The sequence below is a fragment of the Sardina pilchardus genome, chromosome 5, assembly GCF_963854185.1.
Source record: "Sardina pilchardus chromosome 5, fSarPil1.1, whole genome shotgun sequence".
NCBI classification, from domain to species: domain Eukaryota; kingdom Metazoa; phylum Chordata; class Actinopteri; order Clupeiformes; family Clupeidae; genus Sardina; species Sardina pilchardus.
In genome coordinates, this window is record NC_084998.1 from 19,738,561 (window position 1) to 19,761,113 (window position 22,553).

The 22,553-nt window shown below is 43.1% G+C and overlaps 2 protein-coding genes across 3 annotated transcripts; one reads left to right on the forward strand and one right to left on the reverse strand.

The window, feature by feature from the left end:
• Window positions 1-1,572: 1,572 nt before the first annotated feature.
• Window positions 1,573-5,460, reverse strand: si:dkey-237j10.2 (uncharacterized protein LOC568721 homolog). 2 transcript variants are annotated; one of them, XM_062536866.1, is made up of 3 exons: window positions 5,190-5,460; window positions 4,570-4,737; window positions 1,573-2,706 (listed from the first exon to the last, which is right to left on the reverse strand). In XM_062536866.1, the coding sequence occupies exons 2-3, from the start codon at window positions 4,727-4,729 to the stop codon at window positions 2,015-2,017; spliced, it is 852 nt and encodes a 283-aa protein (XP_062392850.1). In that variant the 5' UTR covers window positions 4,730-4,737; window positions 5,190-5,460; the 3' UTR covers window positions 1,573-2,014. The 2 variants fall into 2 exon arrangements, with proteins under 2 accessions (XP_062392850.1, XP_062392849.1); XM_062536865.1 differs by lacking the exon at window positions 5,190-5,460 and having other exon boundaries at window positions 4,570-4,761.
• Window positions 5,461-17,341: 11,881 nt separating this feature from the next.
• On the forward strand, window positions 17,342-21,404 carry agtr2 (angiotensin II receptor, type 2). The gene is made up of 2 exons (XM_062536860.1): window positions 17,342-17,496; window positions 19,213-21,404. Exon 2 carries the CDS (start codon window positions 19,259-19,261, stop codon window positions 20,339-20,341), a length of 1,083 nt encoding a protein of 360 aa, XP_062392844.1. The 5' UTR covers window positions 17,342-17,496; window positions 19,213-19,258; the 3' UTR covers window positions 20,342-21,404.
• The last annotated feature ends 1,149 nt before the right edge of the window (window positions 21,405-22,553 follow it).

Genomic DNA, 22,553 nt, shown 5'->3' on the forward strand with positions numbered 1-22,553 from the left:
AAATATGCTCGGCATTCCTTAAGAATTCAGATTGGCAACCTGCAATCTCAAATGAATTTCCGCTGTCTACCTCTAGAATAAGAAGAAAATGCATCCATGTGTGTATGTGCGTGCGTGCGTGCGTGTGCGTGTGCGTGTGCGTGTGTGTGTGTGTGTGTGTGTGTGTGTGAGAGAGAGAGTGTTGCACATTCTATGAATACCTTTCATCCAATCCAGCACTTGCTTGGGAGTCCATTTACTGATGGGTTCCATTACCAAAGCCATTGTTGATGTCCGTATGTCCTCCGGATCAGATCCGCGCTGAGGAGATGAACCATCCGATCTTGGATATCAAAATATTATATGAATGACCACGGGATCCTGTCACTCACACACAGACGCAGGGCGCGCGGCAGGACCATGGCTGCTGGATACATCCTCGGGAAGGACTGCGACGGTGGGGTCCACGCGCGCTCACATACGTCTCTCCACCCCGCCCCCCTCCATCTCTACCTCTCACTCCCTCTCCCTCGCTCTCTCCCTCCCTCTCTCTCTCCCTAGCTCTCTGTAGCCCACCGAGAAGAACCAGAGACTTGCTTCAGCGATGCGGTGCAATCACATGGTCCACGCGTTCGTCTTCAGTGAGATGTAGAGATGTGTCACGTTTTGTCTAAATATCAGCTTCTCGACTAACCCTATTAAAAAATCTTCTATGCTTTTACATTTAGGTTACAATTCAACAAAGGTGCTGGAATCTTCCAATTCTGTATCACGTCAGCTACGTGCAACGTTTCTCAGCTGTACGTCCTGATGCTCTGAGCGTGCCCATTTGGTCGCTCACTGACGTAATTTTTAGCCAATATAAGTTAGAGCTGGAAAAGTATGGATCGGCGTATTTATCCAATGGCAGTTCTTCAGCGTGAGGTAACTGTCATGAGGTGCTCAATGAAAAGCAGGTCGTCGATAGCGAAGGATGAATGTGTCACCACTCTAAATTACTATGGAGGGACCTGACCATCTTAGAGAGAGGGAGAGAGAGAGGGAGAGAGAGAGGGAGAGAGAGAGATGTATGTGTGTGTGTGTGTGTGTGTGTGTGTGTGTGTGTGTGTGTGTGTGTGTGTGTGTGTGTGTGTGTGTGAGTGAGTGAGTGAGTGAGTGAGAGAGAGAGAGACAGAGTGAGAGTGAGAGAGAGAATGAGAGAGTGAGAGAGAGAGAGAGAGAGAGAGAGAGAGAGAGAGAGATTCACACTCCTCAACTGATGCCAGGCTTAATTGCCCATGTAAGTGCCAGTGGTGGATGTATGTGTGAAACAGTGCATTTCTCACAAGCTGTTACAGTGACTCTGATGCATACACATAGGACTCTCACATGCACTGTACACACAAACACCCCCCCCCCCAACACACACACACACACACACACACACACACACACACCACATGCTCACACTAATCCTGCAGGTCCTGTGCCCTAACAGCAGGTAGCGCTGTGTGCTTGGCACAATATCTATGCAGAAGGGCACGGACTAAGTGCCAGTGATTTGGCTATGGGAACAGAGCCCATCAACATGCACATACTGGACATACCCATTGACACATTCACAACCACATATTTAATTGATTATGCAGAAAGCACAAATAATTAGCAGCACATAATTTTAGGCCTCCGAAATATTTTTTTCTGTAGTTGTGCATTACCACTATACCAATCAGAAACTAATCAAAAGTAATCACATTTAATGTTACATTACTTTGATGAAGTAATAAAAATAGTTTTGATACTGTACTTATTACATTTATTATAGGGTAGAATCTGTAGCCTATTGCATTTCAATAGTAGCCTTCCCAAACCCCTTGCTAAAACTGTTCCACAGGTGTGACAGCGATTTGTCCGTGTAGTCTAGATGGCTGCTTCAGTGCTGTCCATGTACCCGTTCTGTTTGGGTTTAGCAAGCTACAGTAAAAGTCGAGCTTGGCAGGCAGGGGCTTGAGGATGAAGAGATTACATTTTTAATGGTTAACTGACCGTTCAGTTTTTATTGGTCGGGCCGAGAGGCGGATATCCTCAGCTCAGGAGAGCTGAAATGCGAGCTGGGCGGCAGGCTACAGGTGCTGAGGTAGTGAATGGAGTTACAGGCAGCTCCATCCTCCTGTGCCATCCACTGGCTGCCGGGCACCGGCAGGTCCCCTGGCACCATGGCGGGCACCAGGCCAGGGCTCAAGGAGGCCCTGCCGCGCGCCAGCGTGTCCTGCATGTGCTGGCGGTACACCTCCAGCCACTTGGTCTCCAGGTACCCGTTCAGCATGGAGTTGGACGGTCTCTCTTGGCTCCTGATGGAGTCCAGCCCTTGCATGCTGGTCTCCATCACCATGTACCCGTCGTCGTTGTGCCGGGCCTGGTTCCCCAGCCACGCGCCGCGCTCCCTCGCCACCTCAGGCCCCGGCAGCGCCTCCATCTCGCCCAGGTCCTGGGACATGAGCAGGGGGCCGTCGTCGTTGGACGGCACCACCAGCCACTGCGGGCTTTGGGAGCTGCGGTCTCCGAGATGGTCCCCGCCCAGCTGCAGGTCGGGGTAGTTCTTGCACAGGCTGGGGCAGCACCAGGAGCGGTAGAGCTCCAGGCCCCAGTACTCGTCTGCACTGCTCCTGGGGACCGAGCGGCTGGCAGAGCCCGGGACTCTTATCAGCCGAGTCTTATCGGACTGCTCTGGAGCTGTCTTTCTCCCAACTGAAAAAAAAACAGACACACACAAGACACACACACAATACAAAGACAAAATGATCTTAAACAGATCACAATCAGAGTAGACAACTGACACAGAGAAGATAACTTCTACTGTCATTGTGTGACAGCCCAGTGAGACCTCTCTGTACATGTTTATATTAGAGCTGAAGTGATACTGTGGTCAGATCAACACAGACACTTTCAGAGATCTAAGACTGACAAAAGCCACATCTCTCAGAAGAGTGATCTGATAACTGTTAAAACGGTCATACACTACAGTGTATTTCACATTCACCCAAGATGGGGCTGATCAGTTGCTAAGTAGATGATAGCAAATCATGTCATATTAAGTTCCAGGCTGAAAAAAACCCCTGCTAGAAACCATGTTATGCTGGTAGCTGGTCTTTGCTGGTTTTCTACCAGCTCTTGCTGGTCTTTGTTGGTGTACAGTAGCTGGCTGGGCCTCCAGGTGGACATGCTGTTGTGACCTTCACCAAGCTTGACATTGTTGGTGTAAGATGGTCATGCTGGTTTGTTAGAATGACTAACATAAGCTGGCACGGCCAGTTAAACAAGCAATGTAGACCAGCAACACCAGCTGAAGCTACCAGCTTGAGCTGGTGCGATAAGCAAAACCAGCTGAATTACCATCATAAACTGGGAAAACCAGCCGAGGGTATGCTTTTGCAAGAATTTTGCTAGTCTAGCAGGTGAACCATCATATGATATATGACATATATATACATCTATATATTTATTCATGAATTAATTCCAGAAAATTGGAAAATTGAAAATGTTTAACACCTTTCCGACATACATTTAAATTGCATGATTTGAATGATCAGCTAAGTGCAGAGTTAGTTTTAAATCTAATTAAAGTTGATTTGAATACCAGCTTAATCAGTTTGTTTATTTAAATGCTGATAGACTTTGCCTGCCATTTATATTAGAGCCCTTTATGTTATTATGTATAAGTTGCAGTAATATACAATCTGCATATGTGACCATTCAAAGCGAAATCAGTCGTTTTGCGCACAACGTTATTTTGAGAAAATCAACAATAACAAACTTCCGGGTTAAAATGTTGAATTTCACGTTTTCGCATAATTCGACTGTATACAGTCTACAGTTTCATATCGTGAACGCATTTCACGGAAAAACATAAGTTTTGACTGTTAAACCCGGCGAAGATTCAACACATTTGCTGTCATTCCCGTTGTGCACGCGCCGCTTAAAAAGGTGATTTCTCCTCCTCTGGCATATCGTGACAGGATAACCATGTCAATTTTGGATGCGGTTATCTTAGCGATAGTTTGTGTAATACCCTCGATATACATATCGTTGGAAAGCTTAGTTTATGCCCGTTCACGTGAGCACAATAACTTAATTTAGTAAATTTTACCGAAACGACTGGTTCCGCTTTACAGGGTCACATATGAAGATGAACACAAGATTGATAAACCTCTGTCACCTTTACACTGGTTGAAGAGAAACAATTATTAGACTTCACTTTTAAAGACTTTATATTTCATATTATTTATAATGACAATGCATTTCCCTACTGTCTATGGTCAACAAAGGCACTTTATGTGAACGTTTGATACACTGAGAGAGTGATTCAACTTCATCACTCTCACGCTTCCCTTCCTGTAGTACTGTAGGTTCCTGGGCTAGCAGAACACTTCATATAGGACAGCCCACCTATTCACATCAAGTTCCTAAAAACAGCATCTTTAGCAACACACATATGATAAATGAATATGAATAAATATTTGTGCCATTCAGTAACACAGAAGAATAAGTATCAGTCTTTACCCAGACCAATTAGGTTTCAGCATTAGTCTGGATCTCAGTTCATTTTCTCACCTTTGGTAGACCTGGGAGTTCGGGGTGACCGGGGAAAGCTGCTGTCTACACAGGTTTCAGCAGGGGGTGCTGTTGGACTGTTTTTGAGCTGTTTGGTTGCAGGGGAGTCAACACTGTCCCCCCTGTACTTCAGTGTGGTCAGGAAGCCTTCACTCAGCATATTCCGACACCAACATAAATACCGCGAGGGGGACAACAACATGAAGCACAGCCAAGCATAAATATACTTGCATGATAGTTATGTAATTTACAAAATGGAGAGAAGTTCCACCTTATAACAATGACATAGACAAACTACAGTATATACTGTTCATAAAACACTGATTGTCTAAAGGTATGCCTTTCATCTGTGACACCATATAGCTCATTATATTGTTACATTGTTGTCAGTTTACCTCATCCTTAACATAAAAAATATTCATATACTGTAGTTTAAGTCTTTAGTGGATTTCAAGAACTGAAAGTGCAACCTTCAGCGACACAGACAAATGATTTTAATATAAAATATTACAACGTCTTTTCTGAATGCAGGTATGTAATCATCAATAGGTTATGTCCAGTCACCTGTAATACACAAGCATACAGACATAAGTAAGTACATAAAAACCCCGTAAAAACTTACCATCAAATGATACCCACCCAAATGATTGAGCAGGAAATGTGAAAGAGTGTGTCAGTTGTATGACACCAGAATAAACATCGCCTTCTGCTTCCTGTTCATGGTCTGTTGACCCTCTAACTTACAGTAAATGTGTGTCCAGGTGAATTCACACCTGTAGGGGTGTCACAATAGCTGTTGCTGGCTTCATGGAAGCGCTAAGTTCATATAAGTGGTAAGACTTTGGAACAGCATGATCATTTCTGAACTCTAAAAAAGTCTTCGTTAAAAAAGAGGAAGTTTAAAAAAAAAAAGTTGCATTAAACCATCCCCCATTCTTCCTCTTGCACTCTCTATATCACGCACGCACGCACACACACACACACACACACGCACACACACACACACACACACACACACACACACACACACACACACACACACACACACACACACACACACATACACACACACACACACACACACACACAGGTCATGTGCATGTCACATACGTCACAGAGAAATTCTCACGAATTGCAGTTCTTGTGAATAGAAGTGATTTGCCTTAATCTAAATAAAAAGTTAAGTAGCCTATATAGCCACGACGTCAAGTTACCGGAACATCCGTGAGTCAGGACACTGTTCTTCATCATTCCAATAACTCACTTGTCAGAACTGTGACAACAGATGACTTTCAAGACTGATGATTTATTGTCGAAAGATTTCTTCCTGTTCTGAGTCTGATGACTTATTTACAGTTTTTTTTTCAACTGTTTACACATTAAACCTGAAAAAGAAAGGGTCTATAGACCTATACACTGTCCCACCTAACGCACACACACACACACACACACACACACACACACACACACACACACACACACACACACACACACACACACACACTCACACTCACACACACACACACACACACACACACACACACACACACACACACACAGGTCATGTGTCATGTCACATTTGTTACTGAGACATTCTCACAAATTGCAATAAACAATGAGTTCTTGTGAAAAGCAATGGAAAAGAAGCGATTTGCCTTAATCTAAATAAAAAGTTAAGTATAAATAGCCACAACGACAAGTTACCGGAACATCCGTGTGACAGGACACTGTTCTTCATCATTCCAATGAGTCACTGTGTCTTACACTGTGTATTTCACCTTCCCTCAGTAGATGACTTTCACTCTTGTATGGAGATATACATGTAAAGCGCATGAAGGACAGAATAGAAGAGTTTTAGGTTTTGAGCAGCAGTGCGCACACAATGATGTATCCATGTTGTAAGGTTGTAACAGTAAAACAGTCCAAGAGCCCATACACACAAATACACAGACACACACACACACACACACACACACACACACACAATTTCATCTACATCGCATCGAACAGTGTGCACATGATGTATCCAAAATATATCATGTGAAAAGTGATTATAATGTGAGACGAATGTTTGTTTTAAATATTTGTTTGTGACATTTTGAAAGTTGTGTGAGATTTGGTGCATTTGGCATGTTGCTTGAGCAATTCTGGGTTTTGTGTGTAGACATAGATACAGTGTTTTGAAAATGTGTATACAGTAGAAACTGTAAGAAAATATCTTTTAAAAAGTTTAACAGAGATGCCTGTGGCTAGTATCAGAAATTGTAATCTACTTACATGTAACAACTCTGACAACCATGATGCAATCTGACAATTTTCTCTTTTTATGTACAAAATTCAGATGAATATGATTCACTTAGTTTCTTTCCAGCGAGTTTCCTGCCCGGTAAATGTCATCACCAGGAGTCTTGGTGCTTGTTCAACATGTCGAAATTGGGGTAATTTCATAAATTAAATCCATCAATAGTCCTCTCCAATGCATTCGTCATACAATTCTACCCTTGTTGGTCTATTGCAAAGATTTGCAAATGCATGGAAGTACAGTCAACAGTCAATCGGAAGGCCAATCTACACCTAAAAATGATTATACTATGTTAATATAAATAAACATACATACATAGGCTACAAATATACTACATTGCTACATTGTTACTAAGTCAGCAACCATTCTGATGTTTGTGAGCTAATAACTCACCAAACAGTGTTCATAGGTTCAGTTACAGTAGATATCTGTTCTGTAATAAGTGATTCAATGTCTATTTCATCAAACACCACATTTTTATCAAAACGTTTTTCAATTATTTATGTGGTTTATTATCAAACAAAGCAACGATTGTCTGTATACCCTGTCAATAATGTTAGGAAGAATAATATATGCTTTCCCCCCTTTTTTATCAGATCAGAAATAATAACAATAGTTACAATAGACTAAGTAGCTAAATAAGTTAGAATAGAACATGTCTTTAGATGGGCAGGGTGTGTGAGCGTTGGCGTCTCTGTAAGCTATAATGTCGCTGTGTTTATTTAAGTCCAACCGAAGCATCTTACGGGTCCCTTGGGAGGCTGGGTTGGTCCTGCGCTGTGATGGAAACAGTGATAGAACATGCTGGATTTGTCTTTCTTATTTATTGTACCCATCATGCACTTTGCTCATACACATCTGCTTGAGATGTTTGTAAAGTCAATAGTTAGATATTTCTGTTTTGTCTTCATTCATATGATATATATGAATATCATATATACCACTGGTGGTACACGGACTCTCGTTTGTGGTACTCTTGGAGTCTCCAAAATGTTTTATTTCAAGGAGACAAAATAGTCATTTCAAATTACATTAAAAACATACATTATGAAAAATTGTTACATTTAAACTAGTTTTTATCTTTCTTGTATGTACAATGCAAAACAGTATATAAAATATATAATATATTTAAATTGGCCTACACTACTGTGTTTTTAATTCTGGTCATAATGGAGTCAAACTTTTCACTCATTGTGAAAAGTTTGAGAACCACTGATATAGATATGATGGAAAATGTGTGACGCTAATAGTTTCAGGTCTGAATGCCCAGCCTGTCTTCTCTCGACAGCGTTGTTATTCAAGGCGATACTGAAATTCATAATGGATTCACCATCACCTTGGTATTTCTATTTCGGCAATATATTTATGGCTTGCAGATGTTACTGGCGGACTCCAAATTTGCAGTTGAGCATGACGCCCTCAATTTGCCGTGTGGCATTCCAACACATTCCTCATTATCCTGTCCTCCGTGCCTCCCGTGGAGATGCTTCTGCCTTTCTCACACTTATTTTGGACGTCCTGCGTTATGTTTGGCCTTTTCGGGTGTTTTTATCATGGTTTTTGCCTGAGAAATCATCTCGACGTAGCTGGGTTTGTCAGCTGAGAATTTGGCAGTTCACTCTCTCTGAAAAGCACAACCCTGATATTGACCCCTAAGACTAAATGAGCAGCTGAAACCATGAAGTCCAAAAAAGTCCATGAAAACTACGCAGTGTAATTTATTTACAAAAACAAAATCCCGACGAACAAAAAACAATGAAAATTCTGAGACTAAACTGTGGTGAAAATCTACAACAATTTTCAGTTCGTATAAACCCAAATGGACAAGGCCTACAATCTAATTTTGATGCTTTGGCTATCAGACGAGAGATCAAGCGCCCGAGTGAGGTACTGTAAAGGCCGAAGTCTGAAGCTGAAGCTGGAGAGCTGGAGAGCTGGACTTGGGGAAGGAGAGAGAGCGCAGGCTGACGCAGGAGGATGGATGCAGACTTTTCCATACACACATAAATCTCCCCTCCGATTTGGAATCACGGGGAATGGAGGGACACACACGGAGAGAGAGAGAGAGAGAGAGAGAGAGAGAGAGAGAGAGAGAGAGAGACGGGGAAGGGAGGGAGGGGTGGGTACCAGGCTTTCCCGTCTGCGAGCGTCGTTGAGAATCCACTTCGATGATGGTGACTGTTTTTCTAGCTCTTTCGTCCTCCGTTTTCTCTCGCTCTTGTTTTCTCCTCTTTGCTCACTCTCTCTGTCAGCGCCACGTCCATGTTCTGTCAAACTGTTAGTGTTAAGATTTGGACAGATTTGGTTTGTGTAATGGTCAGGGTGTAACAGTAAAACAGTCCAAGAGCCCACACACACACACACACACACACACACACACACACACACACACACACACACACACACACACACACACACACACACACACATTCCACAGTTTTGTCATGGATTTCTCATTTGAGTGCTTCTGAACAGCCTGCAACCTGCTGCAAATTTCTTTCCTTAAACAGACAAAACTGTATGGGCATGGATAAAGTGGGCATGCATCTCTAGGGGTCTAAAGAAGCTTTGAGACCAGCAGAGTTTTGCTTTCTCGCGAAGTATGCCTGTGAGATCAGACTTAAAGTGACCTGACATGTTGCTGAAAACTTGCTATTTAGAATGTTTTTCTTTTCTTGCTTATGTCAAGAAAGGGTAACACTTTATGTTATTATGAATCCTCTTCAGTGTTTGCAAACATCTCATGAATATTTTATGAGGTCTACTTCAAATGTCACTTTACTATACGAGTTGTGAAATATTCATCATACTGGGAAGTGAACTACTGACCATCTGTGGACCTCTGAATGGTTGGACATTCCTGTTTTACAGTATCTATACAGTCATTGGTGTAGACAATTATGCATTCTTCAGAGGTTACTATCATAAAATAAACAAACAGACATGAATGCTTCATGTGCAGTTCATAACAGCTGTTATGAATGTGTTATGAACGAACCCGTCAAGTGTTATTTAACTGTAATTTAACCTAGATATGGAGCCATGTTTGTCTTGGCTTATCATGTGTATCCATTTTTATCACTGGTCAAGAGAATATTGTTATGTACAGTGAGTAGCTATAGAGACATATCACCCCTGTCTTTAATCTTTTTAGCAAAGCTGCTATGGTTATGGATCAGAAATGTCATTTTAAGCCAATCTGTGATCCCAACCCAACACTCTCTTTGTTAATTTCAGCTCAATGCTACTGACAGTCCCATAGCTATCGGTTCAGTGTGTGTGCTTAACAATATCTGTAGTGCGTATACAGAGTCATGAACATTTTTCTTGGGGAGTTCAGGTCAGAAAGGCTCTTGTAAAACATCCTGCAGAATTGTCAACATCTCGAAAGAAATACAACTTTGCAACATTATTCTAGTTAGCCTGCTGAGACAGCGTAACATAATGGACAGAAGGCGAAGATTCCGGATGGAGTAGGGTTTCGTGAATAAGGTGCACAGAGTGGTCGCAGTGAGGACATTAATGGATTATTAGCCATAGCTGATGCTATAAGAACACCTTTCACTCGCCACTTCCACTCCTCTTGCTTATTTTGCCACCTACATTTGCATTCACTGCCACTGGCTCACATACAGCAGACACACATTCAAACTTTAAACTGTAGAGTTCTTTGTTTTTGTTTTTGATTATATTGGATTTCTCTCACCTCTTCCTCCTCTTTTGACGTTGCGGTCTACGAGGGACCGGGACAAACCGGTTTCACTGGATGACCAGAAGAGATTGTTCTTCCCTTCAATACCTAGCTTGTCTGTAACCCACTCCAACACATTTGCATTGAACAACTATGGACACCACTATCATCATATATCACACATCATATATTCAAACATATTGGACGAAGGTGACAATAATGTGAAAGCACAAAGGCACACTGTCCCACACAGAGAGGCCTGTATAGGCCCAGTCCAGAACAGGAATTGTATGTAGATAGGATTTCCTGGAAGCTTCTGGAGGGATATGATGTTGATGGTGGGGCTAAAATCTTCAATAGTCTGTACCCATCTCATAGGCATCTTTCAACCTGCATGTCAGATTAGCGTAGTTGCCACCATGAGAGCGTTATTGCCAGCGCTGTGGGGAGGGGCTGTGGGTCGTGACAGAGAGGATCTGTAATTGCACAGTCGATGCTGCTGTAAGGCCCAGCAGAGAACTTATACACACAGCAATATCATACTGTACCTTCTTTAAGCTAACTGTAATCAGCCCGGCCTCACAATGTTACTGGCCAAACAGGAATCCTCTCAATGCTCCTGATTACCACCCCACTACTGCTCCTCCATCCTTCTGAGCCTGTGTGAGTGCTTCAGGTCTGGGACACGCTGGGAGTGGAATTAAAGCGAGGGGTACACAAAGTTCTATTGGGCGCACAAAAACAGAAGATGGGTCTTCTCTATTTCCAATGTCTAGGCATCCAGGGGTACGCACAACATCACCATTATTATAGTCCACTGACTTTATGCCACTTTCATGATCAGCCTCGGTGGGATGATTCTGTTGAACGCTGAGCTGAAGTCAATGACGACGACATATAATATGCTTATTGTGAGACATTTTTGTCATTCAGCAAACTGGACTGGGTTTGAGTGAACTGGAGGGCTTGGACTTGATATGTGGCAAGACAGGACTATTCAAACCTCGATGATGATGATGATGAGGATGATGATGATTGTGTGTATGCAATGGAACAGTCTGGGATGGTGGATATTTACTGAGAGAGAGAGAGAGAGAGAGAGAGAGAGAGAGAGAGAGATTTGTTTAAGGGTGGGTACCTCAGGTGGGTTGAATGTATGAAGTGCAATAAATACAGGCAACAGACACCTGAACCAGTCACATGGGGGTCAATCTTTCAGAGACAACCAGCAAGCGTAACCAGAACAGGCTGACTACAGAGGAGCAACTCAAACTCCTATTTGGCAGGTAAGACCCAGTTCATTTACCCAAGAAAGATTACTGTAACATATTCTACTTATTTCTAATTTAGTGTTTTTCCTGGCAACAATTATTCATCCATTTCACAGTGGTAAACCTACTATTATCATTATCAAATTGGTGGTTTCTGTTAAAACAACCAGTCCCATGCCATTTGTGGCCGAGTGAGAGGCTGTGATTGACAGTGAATAAATGTGGATGTTTGTTTTTACTCTGGAAATGGGTCGTTTTCACACAAACAAGGACTGGCACAGGACAGGGCATGTGTCTCCTAGAATAGCCGTCTTGGGAATGTTTCACAGAGTCCCATTAGAAGGGGTGTGGGAGGCCAGTGGTGGTCTCTCCTCTCTCCATTAAACTGAGCCCTCGGCCCTCCTTCTCAGCGGGGTGCAAGCGCAGGGGGACGATGCACACAGGCTGGGTATTTTAAGAGCGTTTCTGCTTTTCATTTGCTCTGTGTGTGTTGTGTGTCTGTGTGTGTCTGTGTGTGTATGTGTGTGTGTGTGTGTGTGTGTGTGCGTGTGTGTGTGAGAGAGAGTGAGTGTGTGTGTGTCTGTGTGTGTATGTGTGTGTGTGTGTGTGTTTGTGTATGTATGTGTGGATGTGTGTGTGAGTGTGTGTGCGTGTGTGTGTGAGAGAGAGTGAGAGTGAGTGTGTGTGTGTGTGTGTGTGTGTGTGTGAGAGAGAGAGAGTGAGTGAGTGTGTGTGTGTGTTTGTGTATGTCTGTGTGGATGTGTGTGTGTGTGTGTGTGTGTGTGTGTGTGTGTGTGTGGAGGGTGATGGTGGGAGCACCCCGATGCAGTTCATAGGGCTCCGCACAGGAAACCGCGAGGATCTGTGACCCGTGGTCCGAATTTAGGAGGTTTCGTAAGGTCGGACAACTGATGCGGAGACGTGAGAACGCGACGCGGCTCATTCCAGAGCCTCTCTCAGGCCCGTAGGATGGACAGAGTGTGCTGAGCCGTCCCATGAGGGCTCTCCGACATGGCCGACCCCCGGGCCCCCAGTTAAATTCAGCTGCCAAGGCCCTGTGCCTCCCTCTGTGGAGCAGAAACAGCTGCCTGTGAACGGCCCAGGAGCGGAGCCACCATGGCAACTACTGTACAACATACTGTACAGTACATGACATGAGATCTTCTTCCTGTTAAGTCATGAGAAGGATATTTAACGTATATCACAGATACTCATAGAACATGTTGCTTGGACATCCCTCTTTGACCTACACAGCCTCTACCCATATGGGTTACATACTGTATTTGCCTCTTTACTCCCCATTGTAACATATTGCATAGAATTTTCAGTGGGCCAATGAAAAGTATATGACCACCAACCACATACCTGCGTGGACACTACTCACTTACAGTGATAAGTGTGATTCATCTTTTCTTCATTTCTGTAAGAATGTTTTTTTTTTTTGTAAAAACTTCTGTCGCAACAAATGTCAGTTGATTACTGCAGATAGTGCAGATAGTCTGAAAACAGAGTCTGAGAAAATGGCAATATTTAAAGACTTAAGACTCAAGTTATTCAAATGGTGCTTATGTGTATGGTTTTGTTGCAATAATTATATTTTTAGAAAGGATTGTTGAGTTTTGATAGCAGTGTTTCATGTTGGCATAGATGTGAGTCGTTTATCTCCAAGTGCTATGGCTTATTTGGCTGTGTGTAGAGTTTTGACATAATGAGTCGAGTCCTGCTAAAAGTGTGTAAGCAACAGGCAAAATGATTATGGCCACATTCATACTAAAAGGCATACATGCAACAACTTGTTGGTAATATTTAGTAATAGTCTTACAGTTTATGGAAACGTACTATTTACATAAACTGTAATAACATAATATATAATTGTGACAATGTAGGAGATGACTATGACATTTGCCAGTTTCTGGGTAGATTTGGTTTGGTTGGACCCACAAGCAGACCCAAATAAGGTTATATTCAACTAAACTATGTTTTAAGATTCAGTATGAAGTCAGAATACGCAGTGACAAAGAACATTCAAAACAAGTCCAGATACAGAGAGCTCAGATGACAGAAATGGAGACCAAGCCAATGCAGGCACACAAAGGCATACAAACAAAAAGAAAAGAACGTAGAAAAGGTAGAACGTCCAACAGAGAAAAACACATTGACAACAGCATACAGTCCAGTATCAAACCTCACATTATAAAATTACAAATGTACAATTATGACAATTAGAACAGATTGGAAACATACGGCTGACTCCACTGTGCTTGTCTCCAGCGCTCAACGATGTGCCTAAGAATCCCTTGCAATCCATCGGGAACACTGTGAGCAATGTCCTGGCAAACATATGGCAGAGCCGGCCTTTTGTGTCATAACCCAACCCAAACAAAAAATACTTAAAGTCAAGGCTGAGAGTGTATAGTCACAAAGGGCTCCGCAACAGCTTTGTATCGGCAACAGAGATGTGGCGGACGATGATGGTAGTAGAGAATTTCCTATAGTGGCAAAAATGTCAAAATAATTGTGCATTGCAAAGCACACTCGACAGACTTCAGGTTTTCTGAGGTGGCTGCTACTGGAGAGGGCTGAGCAATGCAAAGTGATGCGTGACCTATATGACTGATCAGACAACAATATCATATTGCATACAGTATGTGTATTAGGGCCAAATATGGTCCTTGCATCATTAGATCAGATAGAAACCATGTATTTTCAAGTAACACTTTATTTGAAGGGATCTGCATAAAGGTGACATATAACCGCCATAAGAATGACATGACACGTCATGCATATTACTGACACATTATTGATGTTTATGACTGTTGTCATAATGTGTCATTCGGCTTTTGGAATGTCAAAAATAGATACATGTCACACAACAGAGGGTCAAACATGGCATAAGATGACTTTCCACAGGGCCCAAAAACTCTTCTGTGTTAGCAGTTCCATGGTTCAGCAGTGTAATGCTGTTATTATGTCTTCCAACAACACTGGGCAAAAAAAGATTTGTTCAAAATTGATTTGAAGAGCCGAAAAAGGCCAAATGTTCCTCTGCCACAAATAAAGTGCAATATGGGGTCCATAACCTTTGGCAGTATTTTTGTGATTGGGACTGCATTTCCTCTCTAGCTCAAATTCCACAAGGATAAAGATCATTTTTTATCTTCTCTTGCCTTCCAGCAAAACAGTGAGGTCATAAGCAACAGCCACTGCTCTGTTTACGTAGCTTATCCTCTTGCATTTATCAAATAGTCTCTACAGATGCTCCTCACATAGGTGATCTCTAGCAGATATGTAAAGTAACTAAGTAGAAATACTCAAGTACAGTACTTAAGAATGAGTATCTACACTTACTTTTTATGTTTCTTCCTTTTACTTTTACATCACTACATTTTTTTTCAAATTAAAGCAACACTAAAGCACTCTGCCTCTGTTGCACAAACACTATTTGTTTATCCAGCAAATAACGATGTCCACTCACAAGGTAGAGTATGTTGCATGATTTTATTAAAGTGTGATGCATTGCGACATCGAAGCAAGTCAAATTTGTCATTTCTTATGTCTCATTCCATTGAACTACAGATCCGCTACCCGATCCGGTAAACTTACATAGTGCGGCTATAGCTGATAGAGGGCCACGAAGCGAATGCAGAAGTGCCGTTCACCCTGTTACGAGTTGATGAACCACTGAAATGATTTTGGAAACATTATTTTAAGGTACAAAAAACTCTTTAGTGTTGCTTTAATACTGCAAATGAAAACAAAAGCCACAGTTTCCATTCAGCTTGATAGATATTTGTAACCCCAAGATTTTTTGACCTGATGTCACCATGGGACACAGCAATAAATGAAGACATAGTGAGTGACAGAGTGAAGGCCTTGTAAATATAGCTACATAGCACACCAAGGCCTACATAGGCTGTTGCAAGGAGCTAAATTAAATTAAAATTCGAACTGCTTGCTTTTCATTGACCTCTGACGTTCACCTATAAAAAGGAACCGAAGCTGCCATCTTTGCCCATATATGGAGATCTGGGTGTAATGAAGCTGACTACAGTACCTATGGTAAATTGCACTGTAAGTTAGCTCTGGGGTAACAAAAACCAAACTGTGCCTTTTTTTTTTCTTTTTTTTTTTTCTTTGACAAATCTTTTTCTGATCAAATATCTGCACTTATCAAGTGTGGGTTTCGGATTCTTTATTCAATTCAACCTTTCTTCTCTTTCTTCTCTTATTTTCCGCTCAAAAATGTTGTAATGTTTTGTGCTTGCCATTTTCCTTTGCACAATGTAGTGAAGGGTGTGTGTTACTGTTCTGTAACTGGCTTCCAGAATTTCGTCAGTCTTGGTGTTGCACAATGACAAGGGGGTTCCCAAGTGCATTGTAGCACCTCTCAACAGTCTCTCTTATTCATCAGACAAACTTTTATGAGTACATGGGATCCTGGAAAAGTAAGAGCTCACAGGATGCATTACGCACACAGGTTACTGAAAGTAAAATGGAGCGTATTAGACTACAAGAGAAACAGCTACAAGATCAAAATAGCCATAGGTCCATATTTAGGAGATCACAAACTAGAGATATAGTGCTTCTTGTTTTCCCCGGAAACCGTGGAGACACTTATCTGGCCCAAACGGAACAGCTCATGTTCTTGGTTAATCAGATAATTGGCATGTTTATGAGGACAAGGTCCCCTCCACACACTTACACACACATATGCTTGCACGCTTCTGTGAGTGCACGCCTTCACACACACACACACACACACACACACACACACACACACACTAGAGCCACTTCTTAGGACCACATCTGCATGAGGCATGAACAAGAAGTCAAACCCAGTCAATGCCACAGAAGAAGGGCCTCTACCATCTTAATTGCCATTAATGATGCTGCTAAAGATGATGTCACTTGCAAGATGTGAAATTACACAAGACGGATCTCCTGACCTCAAACCTGAGCCATCGTATTTATTTGCATTACTTTCGGTAACTGGAGAATGTTTTGATGTTTCCCAGTCCAGCACATCAAGAACGGCTAGTATACGATCATCATCATTATGATCTGTAACAACTCTCATTGAGCAGCAGGCACCTTCAGAAAGGGCCAGGCTGAAATAATGATGATCACCTCTTGATTGGAGTGCGAACGCCATCATCTTACATCTCATTAGTAGCAAATTTATCATTATAGTGTTGTCTTTCAGCATGGTCGAAAAAAACAAACCCCTCTGTATTTAATTAAGACAGAAAATCCACACCAATAACGTCTTGATTTAATTTCAGCCCCTCTTTGTGACGTGGTGTGAGTGTCATTATTTTTGACAGGGGTCTGGAGACTGTTTTTTCTGGCGATCGGGGAAGGCCAATCCTGAACTTCTGGCATACAGTCAGCTCACTTTTTCTCTCCCCCCCAACCCCCCCTCACTTTCTTCATCCCTCCTCCCTCCTCTCCTCATCGACAAGTCCCTCAAGAGCAGAGGAAACATAAAAAACTTTGGGAGAGCTTGTACATCTGCCCGGATGATCAGATACATACACCGCACGCACTTGCACAGCAACACTACTGGACCTTGCTCTCACATCTCCGGACTGCAGCTCGGATTAAAGGCTGGATCGTTCTCCTGTCGTACTCTGACTGGACCGTCTGCAGACCATTAAGAAACGGTAAAAAAAAAACCTGGACCGACACCAGGGGGGCAACATGCAACCACTGGAACATCTGTCACTGTGTTAGAATCAATTCAAACTTGTCATGCTATAGAATTTGAACTGTGCCATATTAATAATAACTGTAAGGTAAACATGGCTTTGCATACCGTGTGAGTTACGTGTGTACGGATTAGCCTGCTGTGTGTTTTAACTAGTAATCTAATCTGGGCACATTCCACTGAGAGAAAATGCATAGCAGACCTCTTTTCTCCAGCAAGTCCGAGTACGGTGATTTAGGAGAAAACACATCACAGAGGTTCATAGTTCATATGTATTTGAGTTTTTATGTGAAACTTACTATATGTACCAGTCAGAGTCAGACGAGACAAGACTTTCTATTTCAAATATCTACACGTGAAAGTGACAACACAGAGGGAAATAATTGGAAAATACTGTACTTGCTGTATGAAGCTGATAACAGACAGAAACACCACATAAAAGTAACAAACATTCAGGAATAAGAGCAAAATGGTTGGTAATTCTTGTATCTATTGTTTAGGTAAATATGGTTTTAATGTGGTATGAGAATTCATACATTATGGATCATCAGATATAATATGTAGTCTAGTTTTAATAACTATTCCAGATTCTCTGGGAATAACTTATATAAGTATATCTTATATAATATATACATCTTATATGTGCTGCTATACAGTCCTCCAACTCTGTATGGACTGTAGCTGCATAAAAAACTAAACTCATGGCAACGAATTATTTGCTTTGGATTTTGTATAAATTATTGTAGCCTGGATTGCGTACGGTTTAATAACCACCGCACTTTTCAATGGATAATATTAGTCTTGTGCAATATTGTACAGAGTCCTCTCATAGAGCGGATATGAGCGTCTCAGCGTTCACTTCATGTCTGCGTTACATAATGGCGCTGGTGGAGTGCGTCCAGAGTCATGGGGGCCCCCCTTAGCCGAGTGGGGGGGAGGGAGGTGAGGGGGCTTTCTCAGGCTCCAAATGTCCTAAGGGGGAACTAGAGGAAACACAGAGAAACAGCCAATAATAGTTTGCCAGCTATTGCCTCGCAAAAGTCATACCCCATGTACACACAGATGTATGCGTACATATGTCTGACGTACTTCCTCCACATCTTTTTCACACACTCACACACATACTGTACACACACACTCTCACACACACACACACACACTAACACACAAGCACACTAGAATTTTCTCATATGTACACAGACGTAGTAAGTACGCGCATACATCCAGTGCTTAGTGTCGGTTTATACTCCCGATGGAGCACCAGTGGGTCTTGTCATGCCCTCCTCCAGTTCTCATTGGTAATTATATAATGGCAGGGTAGGAACAGCTGCAATGGCCAGGGTATTTGCGTAAACAAGCAGTAAAATATTCCTCCATTCGATGGACAACTGGAACCCTTTCACATGTGTCTTAACTCACTGGAGACCCAGTTGTCTGAGAGCCTCAATTTTTCTTTGGCAACCTATAACATTTTGTGTGTGATTTAAAGCTGCCCGCCGGGACTTTTTTGACATTTTGCGTTCTTGCTAACAGCCGCGCGGCAACGTTCTGATGTCACGCATCTCTGCCTTATAACAACATGAGAATGAGTTTTTCGAAGGACTCAGAAGGGTTGTTTATCATCATAACTGTCGTCTGAGCTCACACTTCTTCTTCCCCCCTATTTTCACAGTCTCCTCTCCAGTCTCCGTTGAGGTCAGCCCAGAGCAGCCATCCCGATGGACGGCGAAAATGACCAGAACGTCTCCGTGCCAGAGGCGACCTGCGACTGGTTCTCCCCGTCCTTGCACCAGAAGGGCCTCATCCCCGCCATGTACAGCGTCATCTTCGTGCTCGGTTTCCTCGGCAACGTGCTGGTGGTGTGCGTGCTCTGCCAGCGTTCGTGTCGTCAGACGGTGGCCAACACGTACCTGGTCAACCTGGCCATGTCGGACCTGCTGTTCCTGTCCGGACTGCCCTTCTGGGCCGTCTACTACTCGCTGGATTACAACTGGGTGTTCGGCTGGCTGATGTGCAAGGTGTGCGGCGGCCTGATGTCGCTCAACGTCTACGCCAGCATCTTCTTCATCACCTGCATGAGCGTGGACCGCTACCGGGCCATCGTGCACCCGTTCCGCTCGCAGTCCAGCCGCAGCGTGTGCCGGGCGCGGGCCGTGAGCGCCGCCATCTGGGCCGTGGCCGCGCTGAGCACCGTGCCCAACGTCTGGTTCCGCCAGCTGCACCCGCTGCCGCCGCTCAACGCCACGGCCTGCGTGCTGGCCTACCCGTCGGCCGCCTGGTGGCCGGCGCAGGCGCTGGCCAAGAACACGCTGGGCTTCCTGCTGCCGTTCACCGTCATCGTCACCTGCTACTGCCGCATCGGGCGCCACCTGCTCAACACGCCCACCATCGAGCAGGGCCCCGAGCACCTGGACCGCGTGCTGCGCATGGTGGTGGCCGTGGTGCTGGCCTTCTTCCTCTGCTGGTTCCCCTTCCACGTGCTGACGCTGCTGAGCGCGCTGGGCTCGCTGGGCGTCCACACGCCGTGCTGGGTGGAGAAGGCCGTGGAGGCGCTCATGTCCTTCGCGCTCTGCCTGGGCTTCTCCAACAGCGCCATCAACCCCTTCCTCTACTGCTTCGTGGGCAACCACTTCCGCGAGCAGCTGTGGCGCCTCTACAAGGAGAAGGCGCCGCGCCTGTCCCAGAAGAGGGACTCCATCAGCACGCGGCTCAGCTCCTTCTCCAGGAAGCTGAGCGACCTGCGGGATCCGGGGGTCCCCGACACGCCCACGCTGCGTCTGGCGTCCACCTCCACCTCGTAATGCTCGTGTGGGGGCAGAGCCCTCGTTGTTGGGCATCTTTCACTCATCAGTCACACACTCTTAGGGTCCCCCTGAGGTTCTTCTTCTATCCGACCTCTGGACAAAGACATGTAAAGAGCCTGTTGATAACATGAGCTTTCCAGAAGTCTCACAGTCCAGAGTGGTGAGCATCTTTAAAGCTCTTAGAGCAGACTTCAGGTTAGCTCTGCATGGAAGAGTGGAGACTCTATGGGAGAGAAAACACCTGGGCAAAGATTATGTATTTAAACCACTGTATAGTGAACTAAATCTCTATATGTATTGTACTGACCATCATACTGAACTGATCATCACACAATTATACTATTTTGAGATGAACAGAGAAGAAGTTGGCCCAAAAACACATTGGAAGCTGGTTGGTAACGCACCCTGTGTGAACATGGCACATTTTTGAGTTTAACTCGATCAATCAATGAATCGAAATCAGGAAAGCTCAGGGAAGGTGAACGGAACTGGACATCCATTTCATTCTAATGCTGAGAGTGTTCATTTGAAAAACTCATGGATTTTTAAATAGTTCATAAACCATACTTTACACATTTATAAACTTAAGATATAAACATTATTTCATTCAAATGGGTCTCCCACAGGGTTTATGCTGTAGTTTAGAAGCATTGCTATAAAGTGTCATATTTAAAATACTTGCTTACATTTATACCAATTTGCCAGTAGGCTTCCTTCACATGTGTTTTGATTCACCGCAGGTTTCTTTTTTGTACATAAAGAATCACCAAAGTTTTTCTATCTAAACTGAAGGTGTGCTTCAGATAAGGGAAATAAAGAAGATATATTCACCTAATATAACCATCGGTACTGATATTGCGTTAGAACATGAGACATGTATAAAACGTGTGAATGTTTTAAATAATTTGATGTATGTTATATTATATAAACATAAAAAACTGTGTGATATGTAATATTAGTCTCACTAAATATGTGTTGTGCCTGTCCACAAAGCCTATAAAAGTGCTTTTAAAATAACTTGTCTGCACTGGAGAAAACAATAAACTTACGGTACAATTTCCAGTTGACTCTTCCTCATCGTCTCTCATCTTCAGGTTCCTGATGATATTTAAATTGGTGCTTTAAAGGAGCACGACTCCATTTCATAAAATTGTGTTTGTGTGCATCATCTCCTCGAGAATTAGATAAGTGGGCAAAAGCATGTTTGTCTCTGTTCATGCATTGTCTTAGTCTGGCAGTGCCCTAATTAACTCTTGTGGCCTGCGTATTCACGAGTAAAATTGGCAATGCAGATTAAAACGAGGTGAATTCCTAAGCAGATATTGACTTGGGGCGAAAGACAGGCTGCAGCAACTTGAGCTAGGGAGCACCAATTGTTTTTTTTTTTGCCATACCGACAGCATCAGGAAAGGGGTTTACCTAATATAGATAGGCCTATGCACTGCACAGCACAGCGAAATACAGCTTCTGTCATCTTCTATCAGGGATTTTCGAAATCCCGGAAGTACTTTTTCAGATACCTCACAACCGTGTGTGCCTAATATAACACAAATGAATTTGAATTTCACTGCGAAGACCAGTAACCACTCGGTGAGCTGCACATTTTTAAAAACAAACGTTTAGGGGTGTTTTAAGGACAGAATAGTCCATGCACAAATAAGCGAGCAATGTTAAAGCCATACAGAGCTCCATTCTAAAGCTGCCAAATTCCACAAAGATATTTTTACTTACATTCACACAGAACAGTGCAAATAACTGTGAACAAGGGAATATCTAAACAAAGGTTTTTTAAGTAGCCTCTAATCAGAGCATATTTATAAATACTCATCGTTGAAGTACCTCTTGTTGTGTCTGACCTACTATTTGAGTCATAACTGAACTCTTCACTATGCTGTGTCCAAATTTCCTCTCACATGTTAAAGATGCCGCCATAAATGAGCTGAAGCTGAATGGTTGGTGAAGAAATGGTTCATTTGAGGCTTGACATTGACAATCTTTCCATCTCTGTGCATGTGTGTGAGAGGTTATGAGACAGGAAAAGAGGAAATGGCCCATAGTTATATAGAGAAATAAAGAAGAGCATAAGAAAGCATGCTCACATATGTGACCCTGCGAAGCGAAACCAGTTGCTTCGGTAAAATTTACAAAATTAAGTTATCGTGCTCACATGAACAGCCATAATCTAAGCTTTCCAACAATATATATCGAG

Bases quoted from the DNA above. Each gene is read 5' to 3' on its own strand.
- agtr2 (XM_062536860.1), top strand. From the start codon at position 19,259: ATGGACGGCGAAAATGACCAGAACGTCTCCGTGCCAGAGGCGACCTGC.
- si:dkey-237j10.2 (XM_062536866.1), bottom strand. From the start codon at position 4,729: ATGCTGAGTGAAGGCTTCCTGACCACACTGAAGTACAGGGGGGACAGT. The intron at 2,707-4,569 runs GTGAGAAAATGA...TTTTTTTTTCAG, and splicing joins AACTCCCAGGTCTACCAAAG to TTGGGAGAAAGACAGCTCCA.